This window comes from Ammodytes marinus, assembly GCF_949987685.1.
Source record: "Ammodytes marinus genome assembly, chromosome: 11".
NCBI classification, from domain to species: Eukaryota; Metazoa; Chordata; class Actinopteri; order Uranoscopiformes; family Ammodytidae; genus Ammodytes; species Ammodytes marinus.
This window is the reverse complement of record NC_137215.1, coordinates 6,036,521-6,050,180: the sequence shown is the minus strand read 5'-3', so window position 1 is coordinate 6,050,180 and position 13,660 is coordinate 6,036,521. Positions and strand designations below refer to the sequence as shown.

General features: G+C 43.3%; 1 protein-coding gene across 1 annotated transcript in view; it reads right to left on the bottom strand.

The window, feature by feature from the left end:
• Window positions 1-13,660, bottom strand: part of tet1 (tet methylcytosine dioxygenase 1) — a 36,792-nt gene that overhangs the window by 9,132 nt on the left and 14,000 nt on the right. Inside the window, exons 3-4 of the mRNA XM_080036895.1 lie at window positions 1,437-3,672; window positions 708-798 (exon numbers count right to left, since the gene is read on the bottom strand). Of these exons, the coding sequence (XP_079893021.1) occupies window positions 708-798; window positions 1,437-3,672 (2,327 nt within the window). The remainder of the gene's footprint in view (window positions 1-707; window positions 799-1,436; window positions 3,673-13,660) is intronic.

Below are 13,660 nucleotides of genomic sequence, written 5' to 3'. Positions count from 1 at the left end.
TTAAGACACAATGGTAGAGGCACCGTAGAAGTAATACCACCCACAACTAGTTTAAAAACTAACACCACATAATATCTGAGGGACTAATATGAAATATCTAAAAACAAGACATTTGAGGTTGTGACCCCAGAGCACATCACACTGACAACAGCGAGATATTAGATAAGATTACATCGCTTCCCATACCTGAGGGCAACTGACAATACACAAATCCCTCTGCATTAACACAACAAAAACCTACAATCCATTGAATGAACAGGCTGTAGTAGAAGTAATGGGTTAAAGGCACAGAAGAGTAGTCCACCACAATACTCAAATAGAACTGAAAATATTCATTTTTTTCAGCAAAGTCTGGCTGTCACATGGACTTGCATAGCCCTCAAGTTGTTTTAAACAGACAGTCATCTGGGTTTACGGGCCCCTCGTCTCGGCTTGGGGGGTTTCCTGTTCCAACATGCTGTGTGCGTTTTGTGTGTGTATGTGTGTGTGTGTGTGTGTGTGTGTGTGTGTGAATTGTGTGTGTACATGTGTGCGGCTCAGACAGTGGTGCGGTGAACTTGTTGAGCTTGCTCAGTCAGCAATGCTTCCTTTTTAATGACAGACTGGTTGCCTAAGCGACCCCACCCCATTCCACCGTGGACAGTTTGGTAGTAGAACACACGCCCACATGTCCACAGTGTAAACAGTGTCACTCCTAGTCACTCTACCTGTTCTCCATCAACTCCCTCACTGCAGCCACGTTAGGTCCGGCCCCCAGGTGAGTGTAGTACGGCCCCTCCTCCTTTTCAATGATTTGCTCTGTTGAAAGAAGAAGAAAAAAAAGATCTATTGAAAATCATAGCAAAATCGCTGAGTGTATATATCTTTTCAAAGAGCGCCATGACCATGTCGTTTGAGTGAAGGCTTGTTTTATAACCAATAAACCACATTTGATTGTACTGCTGCGATGTTGATGCCTTGTTTACAGGCACTGCTCTAACGTATGGAGTCAGATTCATGAAGTTGTGGTATATACAGTAAATAAAATTCAGGGGAATTCATTTTGAAAGCAAGCGTTATAAGACAGAACACATCATACAAGGTCAACAAGGCTTTCTAGAAGCACCCCAAAGCTTTTCCCCAAATATGGCAGAGAAATGTGGCCTACTTTTGCATGAATTGGCCACTAAATTAGGACATAGCGAGTGTGTGTGCATGTGTGTGTGTGTGTGTGCGCGTGCGTGCATGCGTGTGTGTGTGTGTGGGGGGGGGGGAGGGTTTGTATCAGAGAGATAGAAACGGAAGTCGCTTTGAGGTATAAAAAAAAAGAAGAAAAAAACTGCAGTGTTACTCGAAAGCACATTTTCTGGGCAGAATTAGTCACAAAGTGGAGAAATTTAAACCAAAAATACACTCCTGAAAAAAAAGTATTGGTCGCACGACTCGCACCAACTCACCCACGCATTGACAGTTTGGAAGGTCGGCCAGTTTCTTGGATGGCGTATTGAGCAGGTTCTTGGTGGCGGAATCCATAAAGCTCATGGGAGACTCCAGGAAGCCGTTGACGTTATTTTTGACTGGCGTGGACTCTGCGGAGTGTCCCATATCTCCGTCTGCGTCCGTGGACAGGACACTGACCGGCCCGGACCTCTCCAGCTTGTAGTAACCCTGCTGGCTTGGAGGGGGCGACTGTCGAGCCCCTGAGTAGCCATTACTCATACCGTGGTGCCCGTGTGCGTGGCTGTTGAACGCCATATTAGCTGGGCTTGCGTTCGGATGAGCACCCTGAGATAACATATGCCTTTCGAAATCTTGGCCCTGTCCTGCTGCAGTGTAGCCATTAGAGCACGGACTGTGTTGTTGGTGGTGGTGGTGGGGGTGGTGTTGGAGTGGACCATTTGTATGGGACCACTGATGGTTTTCCGGACCCCGATTTTGACCCATGTGATTGTAGTTTTGAGTGTGCTGAACTGAGCTGTGTGCGTTACTGTGATGGTGGATGAGCTGCCGTCTCTCCTCTTGAGCCTCGGCCAAGTATCTCTTCAGGTCGATTTGAGTTTGAGGCATGAAGAGGTTCCTCTTGTGGTGAAGGAGGCCCGCCTTCGCCTGTGGGAGAACCTTCTGGACTTTGGCGTTAGGCGTGCGTTTGGAGAGGGGCGTCCTACCATTGGTTCCCTCTTCATTCGTCTTTTTCTTCCTGGGTTTGGAAGGTGTAGCTCTTGCTTTTTTAACAGGGGTCTTTTTCTGATTTGGGGGCTGCTGGGAGTTGTAGTTGTATTTAATGGCGGACACGGGCGTTCCTCTGGGAGAGTTGTTGGCTGAATGCTGGTTGTGATGTCGTGACTGGATGATAAACGCCAAGTCGGCAAGCTGAGCGGCCACCTCCTCCTCGTCTTTATTTCTCCCTACTTTAGCAAATACCCTGTCTTTGTCATCTACAAAATGCCTCTCGCGATGATCTCTACCGAACTTCACGTCATTGGGATCTCTATAGCTGTACTCCGACTTGATGACATGCACGTTATAGCCACAGTCCGTCTTCCTGTTGGCTGTTTTGTCACTGTTTGAGCCGGCCTCTAGGAGATCCTGTAGAGTTGGGTGGATGACATTGCTTCGTCTGGCCACAGGAGGGCGTATGACTGACGTCTGGTGAAGTGGTGGAGAGCTGATGACCGAGACTTTGTTGTAGCGGAAAGTCGGTGCAGTGGGTTTGGTTTCTTGTAGGGTTGTGTTTGTGTTTGTATTGGTGGCGGCACCAGTCGAAATGGGATGTTCACACTCGCTTTCCGCTTCGCTCTGAGGTATAGCTGCCAGTTGAGTCAAGGCCTCGATAGCGATAGCTTGATCAAAACTAAGATTTCTCCTCTCGGCCAGAGACTGCACGCTCGGTAGCAGTTCACTTGGCGTGGGTTCACTCTTGATAGTAGGCTGGGGAGTCCTATGCGTGTTAAAGGGAGTGCTGCTTTTCTGACACAAGTCATGATTGGTTAATTCCTCGGGCTCTCTTTTGAATAAGTGCAAATCCGGCGGCTCTGTTTTGATGGAGCAAAGAATGGAGGAACGCGAGCTGAAAAGTGTCTCTTCGAGTCCCTTCCTTTCGGTGACGGAAAGACACACTACAGCCGCCAACGTCGACAGCGGATCCTCGCAAACCTCTTTCTCATCTTTCATCTGAGTGGCGGCCTGTTCGCTCATCCACATCCACGGCTCCTCCGTTTTGATTTTCTTTAGTGGGACCGCCATGTCATCTAGAGGCGGTTTTTCAGAGCAGTCTTTAGGTATCGTAGTTATTATAGTCCTTTTAAACGCAGACTTCGGGTCAGCGTGTGAGTGTGACACAGTGGTCATATTAGAAGTAGCACCGTTAGAAGGTTTCATCAGGTTCTCTGTAGCAGCACCAGAACCGTTGTGAAAAGTCACAGGAGAAGAGCGTACATTTTGGGTATGAAGTGCAGAGGAGGTGGTGGTAAGCTCCAGCCCGGACTCTCTTTTAATAACAAGTGCCCCGGGCCGTACGCCTTGGTCCGAAGAGCCCAGGTTGTGAGCTGTGGTGATGTGGGGGGATCGAGTGTGAGGTATGTGGCCTTCTTCGTCCCCCTCCTCATCCTCCTCCTCTTCCTCATCGGCGGCCGTGTGGGTGTCATCCATCTGGGCCTTGCCTTTGCCATTTACAGACCCGCTCTCTGGAACCACCTGGGAGAGGGAGAGGGAGAGAGAGAGGGAGAGAGAGAGAGGGAGAGGGAGAGGTGAGTCAATAAGCTTTGGCACCGCACACATTGAGTCAGCTTGTTGTAAACAGTCACGACACACAGCTCGACAGACCGGCTCCCAGCATCACTGTCATCACTATCATCACTATATGTCACCTTGCAACAGATACATTTCATGAAAAATGGCTGTTTACCTTTGACTGTTCACGCAGCACATATACAAATGTTAACCACTCATAACTCATAATATACATCTGTACATAACGTGTATACATATATACTGTACATATTTTGAATCTAGAATTTCTTCTTGAATCATGGCACGAGCATCGGCAGCAGCCACTATCAACGGCTGTGGAAGATATCATGGCAACGAAATCAGGTTTCTATAAATGTTGGCGAAAACCGATAAATCTAAACAGAGGTCATAAAATGTAAAACTGTGTTGGTTCACAGTTCGGGCTTCCAATCAGGAAATGCATTCCTGCCTGAGCGCTGGAGTGTAGAGAGCCATAGACTCTCACAGGTAGCCAAGAGCTGAGAGTAAACACTAAGAGTCACGCACAGTTCATGATTGCGTCTCTGTCGGAGGGGTCACTGAGGGCATGGGTGCAACCAACCTGCATGCACAGGCTGTGTTTGTGCAGGGTGTGTAGTAGGTTAAGAATAGAATAGGATAGAATAGAGTACAAAGCCTTTATTGGCATTGTATCGTTAAAAACGTACAACGAAATTCACCAGTACTACTCCTTTAATGTAGCACAAGTTACAAACACATTCAACACACATTCAATTACACATTCCATACGATAGAAACAAATCCAGAAATATAGTAGTTAAATACTGCTATGAGAAATTGCTCATTAAAAGTATTGCACATGTTGTAGTGTGGTGTATAGTTATCCCCATACAAATCTTGTATGTTCGCTCGGAGATCATATTGCAGTGGGGAAAAGGCTGTGTTGAGTGTGTGTTCCTGGGCATGCCTGCATGGGTTCGCAAGCAGCACGTGTGATTATTAACTCAGCAGCCCAGCCATGCTCACCCATTGTGTATTGTTAAGTGAGTGATTAACCCACTTTCAGCTAAAGGTGGCTTGTGACCGCCAGCAGTGCTAGGGACATCCAAAGGTCACAAACAGTATTGACATATTGATCACCAACAAACGGCATGTTGAATACAGCCTGTCTTGAGTGTGGCCTTTTAGCTGCTGCAGTGTTGTTTTACATTATCTTACTAGAAACTAAACAGGAGGATACTTAGGACATCCGTAACCTAAGACAGCTGTGTAGGAGAAGGAAGACTCAGACAAGAAAAAAGTAAATTCCTTTACACTGTCTACCTTGCAAAAGCAGTTAAATAAATAGCAACGTTTCGGTACTAACCCTTTATTATTAGAAACTTAAAGGGCACTAAAGGCAAACCAGTTCTGACAAAACCTGGCTTACAGTATTTGCAGTATTTATCCTAAACTGAAATGTGTTTTTCAGCATTTGGAATGAGCATATGATCAACTAGAGTCAACATAAGCTGCTTCCTTTTGTATGATTTAACATCACATCACATTTTAGAACTAGAGCCTTTGGCAGTGGAAGTAAAAATGTTGCAGTGTGACAAAAAAAAATGCATCATGTGCCAAGACTCAGCTGATAAAAGGGTCTTAAACTCATTTGCAATAGCTGCAGGACATGTGCATTTCTGTTAGCTGTGTGTACTGTATGTTTATGAGTGTGTGTGTGTGTGTGTGTGTGTGTGTGTGTGTGTGTGTGTGTGTGTGTGTGTGTGTGTGTGTGTGTGTGTGTGTGCGTGTGTGTAGTGTGTTTACTGTGTGTGTGTGTGTGTGTGTGTGTGTTTAAGAGGCATCCGGGTTTTCCTTGGTAGAGCTGTTCTTTATCATTGTTTACCCTGCATAAAACCACATATTAAACTCCATCAGATGCCAAAGTTTTAATGCATTTTACAGCAGGAGATGTTACATTCCACTCAGAGCTGATAGATCCAGAATACGCAGCAACAGTCCTTCAATATAAACCAGACGTCAGAAGCCACAGACAAAACACTAAACACTTACAGTTACATATACTCTGTTCAACTCTGTTCAATTTCCATCACACATTTACATTTAACTCCAGATTGGCTGGTAAGGGTCATATTGTTATACCCAGCCTAAGGACTTACTCATTTAAATAAAAATAAAGTTATTGATGGAGGGATAACAAACTAGAAATATTTACCCCTGAATCTGCTTACTAAAAGAATAAATCGTCCTTCAAAAAGCATATAGGGAGGCACATTTTCTGGAATGCAGATGACAAGACTGAATACTTAGAAGTAACTGTATGACTTTTGTATAATTATTCCACTTTTGAAATGATTGCTATTTCGTCTGTATTTGTTTTCTGAAATAATATATGTTCTGTGCTTTAGTGCAGACTGTTTTTTGTTGTTGTTGCACTGATAAACAATTGTTATATTTATATTGATGGTATTTGTATACTGAGTATTTCCCATAATTCCCTCAAACAACAATGGCATTGTACCTTACGTACCATTAAAGACAGTGACCTAAACATTGGGAGCAACAGTGTCTTGCACGAGCAACTGCAGAGAATTGAACGATTAAACCCTTGATTATTTATGATCTTCTCTACCTCCTCAACTACAGCTGTCAACACATCTATGTAACTTAACATACAAAATTCTCCTGCTTTTTCAAAACTCAACTATCTTCAAGGTCATGCTGTTGCTGCCATGGTCTGGTCTGCTGAAAAAGGTTATGTAGCACCATGAAAAGAAAATGGTAACTGTGCGTTTGACTTTCAAGCGTGTTCAGTGAAACGATCATTTAACCTTGTGACATCCCACATGCCCCCATGACGGTCACTTAACTTAACATGAGGAAAAAGGTGATGAAAAATCTGATACGAAGCTTTCTTTAAGAGCTAAAAAAAAGCTGTCAATTACAATTGGAAAATCAAATACATCAAAGGCAGTGTTGAGGTCTATTAGGGTTAATACTGAGTATACTCCTGCATTGGGTGTACACAACAATATGTGGTCCATCTGTGAAGACAATTGAAGCCATGGTCAAATTGTGTATATCCTACCTCTCCTGCAATTATTATTATTTTTTTTTTCAGTCTGATTGCTGAGAATCCATTAAACGGTTCCAGAAAGAAAATCCCTATTGTTTAAAACTAAGTGGCGCTGGCACCGGTGAACCAAGAGCTTTCCGCTGATGGTCGAGAAGATAGATGGAAATGTTTATCATATTTAACTCCATTGTAGCATGCTGAAAATATTTAAACATGGCTACTACGCTCGCTGTTGCTTCCTGTCCAGTTCTTCACAGGAATGTTTAATGCTCTTTATGAAACAATGTTAAGGAGGCATAGGGAGGATTTTTTTCAGCAGACACAGTATCATTTATCTTTACACTGATGTGGTATTATTCCTGATCCATTGCTTTTCCTCTGGAGTCCACTGCAGTCTCCAGGGCGGTTGGGACTTTGCCTTTTACTACTATAAACACTGCACTGCTGATGCAACAGATAGCTGGAGCTCAGGCAATACTGGCAGTGCAACAGGGCCAGATACAGCATGTGGTGTCGGCCCACCACGACTTTCAAACGAGTGAAGAGTACAGGGGGAGATGGTAGAGAGAGAGGGATAGAGAGAGAGAGAGACGGAGAGAGGGAGAGAGAGAGAGAGAGAGAGAGAGAGCGTGTCAGTCACAATGAACTGCTTTCAATGACAAAGCCGCACTGGCCGGCTTCCAGCACTGCGCCAGACACACGCGTGTCACCATGTGTGTGTGTGTGTGTGTGTGTGTGTGTGTGTGTGTGTGTGTGCGTGCATGTATCCATAGTGTTCAGGATCACAAGCTAACGTGAAAGTACAACCCCTGTTTTTAATTATGGTCCATTTAGCCTTGTGATAACAACAAAGCCTCACGCGGGATGTAGATGCAGAGTCATGTGCTCTCATTTAGTCTGTGGGTCTCTGGAGAGGGCTGCGTCTGTGATGTGTTAGGGGCTGTGTGTGTCTTTGTGCTAGTTGCATCTGCCTTAAGGGTTTCTGAACTCACTTACACTGAACTGTGCTGTTTTAAAATGCTAACTCAGTCTTCTGCTTTTCAGTTAGACAAACGCGATTGTTCACTGATTGCAGGGTTGGCGGTTCGATCCCCATCTACTGCCACATGTCAAAGTGTCCATGGGCAAGACACTGAACCCCAAATTGCCTTCGATGGTTAGCTTGCACCCTGCGTTTGTAGCTGGTGTACGAGTGTGTGTGTGTGTGTGTGTGTGTGTGTGTGTGTGAATGAGACAAACTATAAAAAGGGCTATATACTTTAAGTGCACAAATCAACAAAACCTTTTCTTGAGTAGTTAAGGGTGAGTACTTTACAAACACATGCTTAGAGACCAAGCCTAGCAACAAGAGTGTGACCGCTGCCTGAATCCTAACAATACTCTCTCTCTCTCTCTCTCTCTCTCTCTCTCTCTCTCTCTCTCTCTCTCTCTCTCTCTCTCTCTCTCTCTCTCTCTAATAAGTCTCCAAGGAAGTTCTAAGGTGTGTGTATCTATTCTCAACTCAACAACACACTCACATATACATCTAAACATGTTTGACATACACACACAAATGAACGCAAACACAGAAAAGAGTCACCAACTAAATTCTGAGTAACTTTGGGGCTCTGTACTTCTTGTGCAGAAATCTCACACTGTTAGATATCTCCACCTCACAAAAGTCTTTGACCAAAAATACTTGATAAAGAGCGCGCTTCCTTCCTGACTGAGAGAGTCAGCGGAGGTTTCTGTGTGTGTATCTCTGAACACGTGAGAATTTCCTTCATTCATAGAGTGAGCGCGTCCGGTCTACGCTGCGTTCAAAGTCACGCAGTAAACACTACACACACACACACACACACAACACGAACACACACATACACAAGCTGCATTAAATCTAAAACAACAAAGAAGCCCTTGCAGTTGCCAATAAACTATACTACTCCTATCTATGCAGTTGGTTTTTCTAAATCGTAATGTCCCAACAACACATTTGTAAAGTTTCTCCCTTCATATTCATCCATGTACCTGCACACTTCTCATGTTATAGTTGTTGACTACTGTCTGTGTTCACTGCCAATTTTAGTTGTTATTTTAAATTGTATTTTATGTCATTTTATATTATATTATTTATGTCTAATGTATTTAATCTCCTACCCCTCCTTCATAAGAGGTTTCTGTCGCTTTGTCAGGCCGCCATTGTAAACAAAAACTTGTTCTATATGACATGAGTGTGGAAATAAATGTGAAAAAAATTATAGAATTAGGCAGAGTTAATTTGACAAATTAAGACAACATCAGTAAGTAACAGAGGAACCCTTTTTCTACAAACCACACAATAATAACACCATTACGACTGCAGCCAAAACTAGTAAATCTGGCCAAATTACACAGTTTACAACCTTAGGCTTACAAGCACTCCACTCAGGAAACAGCAGGTGCAGAAATATGGCTGTCCCAAACACGGCACGAGAGAGAGAGAGAAAAAGGGGGAACCGAAGGGGCTCTTGAGTTCATACGGTACCACGACAACAAGAACTAAAAAAAGACACACAAGAGAGGTGACTGTTACCGTGGAAACTGACCTCTTTATTGATTAGCTGACTTTGTATAGACAGCAGCCCACCTGGAATAGACAAGCCTACACACTCACGCACACAGAAGTTCACACACACGCACGCAAATATACACACACACACACACACACACACACACACACAAGCTTTGTGTCCTCAGTGATTGAGTCAGTGGCAACAATAACAACAACACCGGTTTCCAAATAAAGCACTATAGTCCAATCAGCTAAATCCAGCAGAGTGAGAGAGAGACAGACACACACACACACAAACAAACACAAACACACACACACACACACACACACACACACACACACACACACGGTGGATAACCTCTACATGAGCTCCAGTGTAGGTGACCCACCGAGACAATAGACCCCAGGGTTAACACTACTCCAGCTGCCTCCTTTACCTTGTCTGTCCTGGGAAGAAGCCCCTCTGGTTTAGGCAGCATAACCCTTAAAAGGTATTGGTGGTGGCCATCTTGCTTTGCCTTCCTTCTCAAGCCTCAAAAGAGAAATCGCTGGCTACATTAGCTAGTGCAGCAGCAGGGCAAAGCTCCTGGGTGTCATGACTAGGGCGACTGTAAGCCGCCGTAGCAAAGTGCTGTTACGGCAGCCTACGCACACACACACACTCACACACACGCTGCTGACATATAGACACACACACACGGGATGCCTTTCGCAGACACAGCCCCATCAGCCAATGGCGTGAGGACCTTAGCGGCTTGTAAATTATCTTCCATGCCTAGACTCTCCTAAACAAAGGATCCCCTATGTGGGCTTTTTACTCCAGCCCTACACACACGGACTGCAGGCAAGCTGTGGACTGGACACCGCACGCATGCTGGATCTGGATCACAGGAAAACATAACCTTAGACACAGAGATATTAACCCCTCAAGCAGCTCACCAACACTGCCTTTGGGCTCTGGGTGCATTTTAAATCCCCTAAGCTCTTGCTGAAACGAGTAATTCATTCATTGATTACTTGAAAGGCTACACATTTAAATCTTCAACTGAAAAATGTATAATTTGTTTCAAAATTTGAATCTGAGGATGAAATGATGAACTGAGTATAACACTGTTGTTAATGAAATCCCTCGTCATACATTGTTGGCAGTTGACAACGAGTGCATTCAACCATTATACAGACACAAGCCACGAAAACATCAGCTTCTTCAAATATGGTGAAAAGCTCCGAGGTCTATATTTAGAAACAATAACAGATAGATAGAGAAAGCTTTTTTTGGTAATAGGCTAAAGTGTGTTCTGAACAGAAAAAAGGTGGCGTTAATACACAGCCTAGGCTCTGTAAACATGCATATCACTGGCTTAGCCCAACATACAGTATTGACAGATAGTGGATCGTGAGGAGATATTCACTGATTTTGACAACAAGCGTTCCCCAGAATCGCTGACTCCACCTTTAATTCCTGCATGAACCATACACATTGTGGTATGAGCAGGAAAGAGGATGTCCACCGCATCCACACTGTCTCAACAAACAACCCACCCTTCCCCTAATTCTCTGTCATTCCCCCTAGAGCCTTTCTCTCTTTCTAAACAATTCCCAGAGGATAAACTGCGGTTGTAGAGAAAACAACTGCGACAGAACGCAAAAGACAAACGAGAGAAAGACAACATGAGAGAGAGAGAGAGAGAGTAGAGAATCCGTCCCTTTTAAAGGCAGCCGTGTGGCCTAGAGACGCTGGGGTCACATGAGGACAAAGAGAGTCGAAAGGCATCCCGAGCCAGTGCCTGTCTGTAACTGTAACACTCTACAAACCGACCGCATAGCCCTGTGTGTTTGAATGTGTACAAGCTTGAGGAGGGAAAAAATGTGTCAGTGTGGGATTCACTATCCAGCATGCAGTAACCGTGCCGACAACATCGGGATGACTACAACAACTGCATGACGTCATAGGGGGAAAGATGATGTCATTATGCTGCAGTGCATTCACATGGAGTCAGGCAGATGGTACATGTGAAGACGGCAGGTGACAACTACTGATGAAAAAAATATATTAAAGAAATATGATAAAACAAATCTGAACGAAAACGAAATGAACACACACGCATGGCAATGTATTACTATGGAGGGGGAGGGGGAGGATAATGTATAATTTGCAAGGATAGTAATAAAATGCAGGGTATTAAATAAAATGATTTTGTGTATTATTGTATAGACATTATTGACGGATTGAGCAGAAAGTCACATTAAATTTTCTCTAAAGGTATTCTTCAACATGATACACAATTATAGCCAATATTGGTTATAAAAATAGGGCAAAGTTTAAGCTATTTACTCAGTGAAAGATAATGAAAAATACTCCATGTATGGACACATATGGACAAGTTTATCCATTTAACTATGTTTTGAAAAAAAATAAAAAATTGTATTCTCTGTCCCATGGTTGCTAAGCTGCTTTTATCACATAACAGACAGAGTCACCGTCAGTCAGTCAGTTAGATTCTTATAACTTATCACCATCTAACTCCTGCATGCTGTGGCTTCATGCACAAGTTAGACAAACATTTCCAAAAACAACCAGGGCCTTGGAACAATGCCAGGCAGTGGATGTGTCTTTACACATCTATGTTGATAGTGGTGGCTGTTGAGTTCAGTTGTTTCGCTCACAATATTATTTTCAATGTTATCTTGTGGAATGCATAGCAGCAAACCGTTCAGATATCAAATCCTTTGCGTGTAATTTAGAGCACATCCATGAAAAAAGCGAAAAGAAGTAATATTCAACATAAGTCAGTATTAATAGCAAGTTTGCTGACACACTGTAAAACAAGCACTGATGTAGACTAAACACTGGTGATATATACAAGGCATGTGTGCGGTGTGTTTGAGAAAAACGTCAAGCCCGCAACATAATATTTCTCCAGCACTGTCAGTAACAGAAAACCTGCAGAAAACCACATTGGAACAACATATTCTCAGCTATTTCAATCACGATGTGGATCAGGGCCTTCAGATTTAGAATTCATATTGCCTACGCATTTGGGCAAACCCAAAAATAGACATAATTGACTTGTATATACACCTGTAACATCAAGGTGAATGCCCGTAAGAGGATTTCACTGCCATTGACACTTGCCAACATATGCAAAATTCAGTATTTCACAATATTTTGACGACTTACTCTTACATTCCTTTCTACACATTGAACAAGTTTTCAATTGTAACTGGTGTATCCCAATATTCATGGGAACCAAAAATTGAGGCGATCCTCACCTGACCCATTGTAATGAGATACGGCTGGAGTTATAGTGGCAGTTATGACCGAGCTCTCGTCTGAATGGAAATGCTACTGGTGGTCGGACAGGTTTGACTTTGTTAGAAAAGTCTAAACAAACTAGACAAGGTCAACAGGTTACACCAACCTAGGAACCTACTCAACAAAGCAAGCTGGTGCAACAAACACACACACACACACACACACACACACACACACACACACACACACACACACACACACACACACACACACACACACACACACACACACACACACACACACACCTACCCAACTGCTACCATTGGATTACTATCAACTGGCACGTGCGGCAGAAGCCCTTATGCAGTTACTGTGTATTATATAATAATGATAGTAGTAGTAAATGGACTTTACACTCAATTCTAACATTAGACGATATGGATGGTTCAGCTCAGCTCTTTTTGGCTCATGCAACCTTTCGCTGTCATCAAGAAAATTATGACGATTATTTAAGACAACATCATTTAGTTAGACAAAACATGCATAGTATACTGTGGTACATACAATTAAATGTGTACTATGCAGTTTCAGAGGGCGGGGGGGGGGGGGGGGGTTGTTTGCATTTGCAGAGCTTGCAGTTATTTTACAAAAATTATAATTCTGTCATCATAACTCAAAACTAAATTATTTTTTGACACCCAGAACCAAACCTAAGACTAAAATATGCTTGTAAACCAAACAGTGGGCCCTACTGATATAGCAACAGTGAAACACTAACTTTTCAGGAAGCTTTCTAACTTCAAACAGTGTTCCAAGGATCCAATTTTCCTGTGAGCAAAGTTAGTTTATTAAGTTATGAGATTAAACCTTTGAAAATGTTAACTTCTCCGACACATAGTGCACCTTTAAGAGTTTAAAAATAAGCAAGAACCACATTTTTTAACCATACCGTGCTTCTCTGTCCTCCTCCAGCATCCACTCCATGCCTTCATCCAAAAAAATACTCCACAACTACTTTGTATATTCCACCGCACCCTTCGTTTTTCAGCTCTTTTAAGTGTCCCATATGTTTTTCTCCAGCCTAGCTCTG